Source organism: Cheilinus undulatus, linkage group 13, assembly GCF_018320785.1.
Source record: "Cheilinus undulatus linkage group 13, ASM1832078v1, whole genome shotgun sequence".
Lineage (NCBI taxonomy): Eukaryota > Metazoa > Chordata > Actinopteri > Labriformes > Labridae > Cheilinus > Cheilinus undulatus.
In genome coordinates, this window is record NC_054877.1 from 21,992,985 (window position 1) to 21,999,141 (window position 6,157).

The 6,157-nt window shown below is 38.3% G+C and overlaps 1 protein-coding gene across 2 annotated transcripts in view; it reads left to right on the forward strand.

Annotated features, from left to right (window-relative positions):
* The window catches only part of LOC121520012 (tensin-3-like), a 56,144-nt gene extending 50,312 nt beyond the window's left edge, over positions 1 to 5,832 (forward strand). For both annotated transcript variants that reach the window (XM_041803201.1, XM_041803202.1), the window contains 7 exons: positions 447 to 542; positions 1,349 to 1,426; positions 1,616 to 1,693; positions 1,923 to 2,091; positions 2,176 to 2,244; positions 3,982 to 4,011; positions 4,145 to 5,832. In XM_041803201.1, the coding sequence (XP_041659135.1) occupies positions 447 to 542; positions 1,349 to 1,426; positions 1,616 to 1,693; positions 1,923 to 2,091; positions 2,176 to 2,244; positions 3,982 to 4,011; positions 4,145 to 4,289 (665 nt within the window). In that variant the 3' untranslated portion in view covers positions 4,290 to 5,832. The remainder of the gene's footprint in view (positions 1 to 446; positions 543 to 1,348; positions 1,427 to 1,615; positions 1,694 to 1,922; positions 2,092 to 2,175; positions 2,245 to 3,981; positions 4,012 to 4,144) is intronic.
* The last annotated feature ends 325 nt before the right edge of the window (positions 5,833 to 6,157 follow it).

Sequence of the window (6,157 nt, forward strand, 5' to 3'; positions counted from 1 at the left end):
CTGCCCCTCCTGCACCAACCCTTTTATTTCATCTCCCACTCACACCTGTCCTTTTGTTTGCCTTTGCCCCTTTGCAGTCCAACAGCACCTGTAGTGACATCATGACATGGTCCTTCCCCACACGTTGAGCTTAGGGCATTGTGACTCCTTCTAAGTGTGAAACCCAACCCACCTTAAGGAGGAGGCCTTTCTCTGAGCCTTTGTGTCGAGACATTCCTCCTGTAGACCCCTCCTGGCCCCTCAGAGGCGCTTCTGTTGAATCATAATACCATTAATCTCTGGACAGATTGAATGTAGTGATCTAATATGTTTTATGTAACTCTTCAAGGCTGGGAAAGAGTTGAATGCCTGGAGTGGATATTTAGGTCAGAGTAAATCAACAGAGAAAAGTTTTGATTGTTTTTGTTTCTCTGTCTGGATCTAATTTTGGTCCTTTTTTCCAACAGGAGGTGATCTATCCAATGAATTGGTTCGCCACTTCCTGATAGAGTGTACACAAAAAGGAGTGCGGTTGAAGGGTTGCCCCAATGAGCCCTACTTTGGTGAGTACAGACTCTATTATCACCTGTTCCCTCACAGCATGTTGGCATCAGGGACACCTCTTGGCTGTTTGGCTGCATTACACCCTTAGAAAGACTTCATGCACCATACTGACCTCTTCTGGTGTGTGGTGCACATTATCACTGGCATAAGCTTTACAAAAGCCCTGTTTATCATGAGGCATGTTTTGCCTGTCCTTTTGAACTTAAAACATGTATTTTTCTAGTTACCTCCGCCAAGGAGTTTATGTGATTGGCAGGGTTTGTTTGTAAGTCAGTTTGTTTGTTAGTTTATTAGCAGCATAACTCAAAAAGTTATGGACGGATTTTGATGAAATTTTCAGGAAATGGCAGAAATGGCAGAAGGAAGAGCTGATTAGATTTTGGGAGTGATCCGGATCACCATCAGGTTTCAGGAATTTTTTAAAGGGTTCTGTACTATCGGGAGATAGGGCTAATGGTGGTGGTCTGCGCTCTGAGTGTTTTTCTAGTTTATTTTTGATCGTCTTTTGTAACTTAGTTGCATGTTTTCTGCATGTTTTCATTAGTCTACCATAACATTTTCTCAGCAACTGTCAGGTTACCTCTGAAGCATTTTGTGGCATTTCATACAGATTTGCTAAATCAACAAAACTGTTTTGCTGATTTTGCCCTTTTCCTCTTCAGATTTACAACTTTATTGATCTATGTGATAATTGCAGACACCATACATTGTCAACAGTCAGAAATTTTGTTTATTATTGTGATTCATATACAGCATCAGATATCACTGTTATATTCTGCCTTTTTTGTTTTTGTTTTTTTTCCAGGAAGCTTAACCGCGCTGGTCTGCCAACATTCAATCACTCCCTTGGCCTTGCCCTGCAAACTTATCATACCTGACAGAGGTAAACATTGGATCCACAGTCACAGACCTAATTTATGTGTAAGATAACAGCCAGAAAAGAAAATAAACTCTGAATAGCTACTGTGGCTACCCACATCTGCCAGTCTGGCTGCTTTGCTGTCTGGCCATTTGGTCATTTCATTTGCTGTGTGTTTTTAACTGAATACTCTCACTGAACTTTTCTTGTTAGATCCTCTTGAAGATGTTGTGGAGACGACCTCACAGTCAGTCACCAACTCTGCTGCTGAGCTGTTAAAACAGGGTGCAGGTAATCGTCAAGGCTCATCCTCTTTAAATAGGCATCATTACAAAGTGATGATGCCACTTTACATAAACACTTACATAATCTTTGGGTGCAATACTTTTGGAATTGAGTTCATCCTCACTCATCCACACATTATTCCTTGCCCTGTCATTATGGACTGAGTCACTAAATACACTTGCTCTATTTGCACAGTTGTGACTGTAGTGTAATTTCAATGTGTGTGCTCCTGCAGCCTGCAATGTGTGGTACCTTTGCTCAGTGGAGATGGAGTCACTTACAGGCACCCAGGCGGTGCAGAAAGCCACCAGCATGACACTGAACTCCAACCCCCCGCCTACCTCCACCGTAGTACACTTCAAAGTGTCATCCCAGGGAATCACCCTCACTGACAACCAGAGGAAGTGAGTTTCACACAGGCATATCCACACTATGCATCCATGCAATTGATCTTTTTGTGACAATAACAATCCCTTGTCTCATTTTAGGCTCTTCTTCAGGAGGCATTACAACGTCAACACAGTCATATTTTGTGCATTAGACCCTCAGGAAAGAAAGTGAGTAATAGTGGGTCTTTAAAGTGTTACCTTTTAATGCTGGTGATGGCCGCTGATAAGATGTTTTATGCTAGGTGAGATTACAGTTCCCATGAAAACATTGATTTTATAAATCAACCATAGCCAATATAATTTGAGTTTTTTCTGACAAAAACAAAAAACCTCTTTAATGGCAAACAGATTTCTGCAAAGTAATATCAATTAGATGAAAATATCTAAGGTAAACAGTGACTGCATAAATATTCACCCCCTTCAAGTCAGTATTTAGTAGATGCACCTTTGGCTGCAATCACAGCACTGAGTCTGTGTGGATAGGTCTCATTCAGGCTTGCATATATTGACACTGCAATTTTACTCCATTCTTCTTTGCAAAACTGCTCCAACTCTGTCAGGTTGCATGGGGATTGAGAGTGAACAGCCCTTTTCAAGCCCAAGTCCAGTATTTTCCAATATTTTCCTATATTTATTTTACCCTCTACCTTTACAAGCCTTCCAGGTCCAACTGCCTTGAATTGCCCCACAGCATGATGCTGCCACCACTGTGCACAGAGTGGGGATGGTGTGTTTGTGGTGATGTTGGTGTTCATAGCGTTTTGTCTGAAGCCCGAAAAGCACTATTTTGGTCTCATCAGACCAAAGAACTTTCCTCCAATTGATCATAGAGTCTCCTACATGCATTTTGGCAAACTCTTGTCAAGATTTAACATGAGTTTTCTTCAACAGTGGCTTTCCCTTGCCACTCTCCCATAAAGCTTTGACTGGTGAAGAACCCAGGCAACAGTTTTTGTATGCAGAGTCTCTCCCATCTCAGCTGCTGGATCTTGTAACTCCTTCGGAGAATTCATAGGTATCTTGTTGGCCTCTCACATTGGTTTCTCTCTTGCACAGCCGCTCATTTGTGAGGATGGCCTGATCTAAACAGATTAACACACGTGCCATATCCCTTCCATTTACTGATGATGGATTTAACTGAACTCCGGGGATGTTCAGTGCTTTAGATTTTTTTTATATCTATCCCTTGACTTGTACTTTTCAATAGCTTTTCTCTGAGTTGCTTGGAGTGTTCTTTTGTCTTCATTGTGCAATGGTAGCCAGGAATACTGATTAACCAGGGAATGGACCTTCCAGACACCGGTATCTTTATACTGCAATCACTTGAGACACATTACTCTACTCAGGTGATCCCCATTTCACTAACTGTGAGACTTATTTTACCTAACATATATTTATTTAATTTTTAATTGAAATTACCTTTTAGAAATATGTTTTAAATTTGACATTAAAGATGTTTTTTGTTCAAAAAGTCAATTTATATTGACCACAATCAATAAAAGGGTTAACATCCAGGGGGTGAATACTTTTTATAGACACTGTATGCTTGAATACCACAACATTTTTTGAAGTAATGACATCAAAAAGAACAAAAGCAGTCTGCTTATATCATATGTCAAAATCAGGATTTATAAGCCTGAAGTTTCAGACGTATAGGAATTATTCTTGGTGGTCTTTGTAGATAGCCCTGCATTTTGAATACAAATAGGGACAAGTAAAACTGAAAGACTCATACTATTGAGAAACATATCTAAAAATTGTCATTTTATCAAATTTAATTTTGTATCACTTTTTTGGAGGAGGGTGGTTTGAAAAGATTTAAGAGCTCTGAAATAAAGTTAATTGTATACAATGAGACAACTGTTATAAACTAACAGCACAATGATGCTCTTTCTCTGCTCACAGGTGGAAAAAAGACGGCTACCCTTCAGCAAAGTACGTAAACAGTTTAGGGTTTTTTTATACATTGCTACAACCAAAATAGCATTAAAAGTGTTATTTTCTGTCACATTGCCAGTTTGAGGCAGATCACCTGGCTACTATTAAGTACTTTGCTTCATCTCCACAGGATCTTTGGCTTTGTGGCGAGGAAAACTGGCACTTCCATGGACAACGTATGCCACCTGTTTGCAGAGCATGACCCTGAACAGCCAGCAAGCGCCATTGTCAACTTTGTTTCCAAGGTGATGATTGGCTCACAGAAGAGTAAGTAAGTCGGACAGTGTTGGACTGAGCTTATCACCTGGAACAACTTAAACTTAGAGGAGAAACAACAAATAGAGACTGAACAGCTAAACAGAGGACTAAACATTAAGGACTGAAGACAAGTACAACCTCGATATGCCATTCTCCCTGGATGTTACTGGATTTTACTCATAAAAATGGTCGCTTACCAGCACCAAGACATTTAATGACATTTTGTAGTAGGAAAATACAATTTACTCTGTTACTTTTCTTTTGTGTAGACTGAGCTGTATGTCATTCGCAACTCTACATCATAAGAAATGTGTTAACCAGTTTTACAGTTTACAGCTGTAATGTCTTATTCTGATTGATATGTTTTGTTATTTTTGTATATTAAGAAAATAGTACACAAAGGCTGCCTTTCTTATACATGCATATTTATGAACTATTAAGAAAAATCTACCCTGTTTCATGTGGTTTTATTTTGGTTTTTCAACCAAAATTCTTTCAAGCTATGTATCGTATGTATATTTTAGCTGATGTGGAAGCACTTCTGTGCTGTATCATCAGGTGTGTAGTCTTTTGTTGTGAAGTTTAAAAGAAAAAAAGAGGAAAGTAGTGCAGCAAGCATGCACAATTTGGATTTTGAGATAGGCAACATCGCATACAGGACTACTTTATCTATGCAATGTAAAGTTTTTTTATTTTTTTAAACTTCAGCTTTCTGTACATCTGCAGCATGCATGCAGCCTCTCTGAAATTGTTAAGATGTATTTGATTATGACCACTTTTTAAGCTGTCAGCAACATTGAAATGAAAGTGTGCATGTATGGTTATGTGTGTATGTGTTTTAGTAGAGAGAAACCTAAGAAAAATATTTTAATGAAACCCTAATATATATATATATATATATATGTGTGTTGATTTGATGAGTTGCTTAAAAAAGCAATATTTTGGGTGGAAGTGGGTACAAATTATGTGTCAAGAACAGCTGCCGAATTTTTGTTTTAGTGCCTTATCTTTTGAAGGCTTAATTGCAGAAACAACAGTGCAGTTTTTGGTACCAAATAGCCTATATGTCAATCAGTTTTCTTTTTTTTGTTTGTTTTAATTTAAAAATGGAACAGGCTGCTAAAGGGGTAGAGGAAATACTGTGATAGTATTTTGGGTTTTAACATGTTCTTACAAAAAAGAAAGGTGTCATTTGCCAGTGATATGCTGGCCTGCTTGCACAAGTAAAAAAGGTGAAGCTGTTTGACTTTAGTTGTCTGCTTGTTGGAATTGTATATGAGATGATGCCCATAAAACTTGATCATTTTCAGCTTAGTATTTAGGGCATCTTTTTTTATCAGAGGGGCCTACCATCACAAGGAGCCCCCTGGTGTACATTGATTATGCGACCAACATATTTGTTACCTTTTTAAAAATCATTTTCATAACCTATACGCTGTACCTCATATGTATCTCATGAAATACTATGCCTCTGTTTATAACATACTGTTACATATGAACAGTTTGTGTATTCGTATTACATTGTGTGATCTGTAAATAAATTAAACATTTTAAGCTTGTAAGTGGCAAAGTCAAGATTCTCTTGAATACATGTCTGTTATTTCTTTCTTACGCCACGCTGAGAGTGGAAAGCTGTTGTAATGTCAGAATTTGTTCTATGTTCTTGTAAATCGTGAGAATGTTGGGTTTCTGGCGAGTGTTATAATTTAACTTTGTCAAAATGTTTGATTAACTGGCCAAAGTAGAATTCCACCTTTGATTGGGTCATGTGAAAAATTTCTTTGCCTTTAATTTTACAATTTTATCTATGAAATCCACAGATAAACAACATCCTAGGTTGACTAGTAAGTGGAAAACTTGCTCTTGGTCTGCACTTCTCCTATTT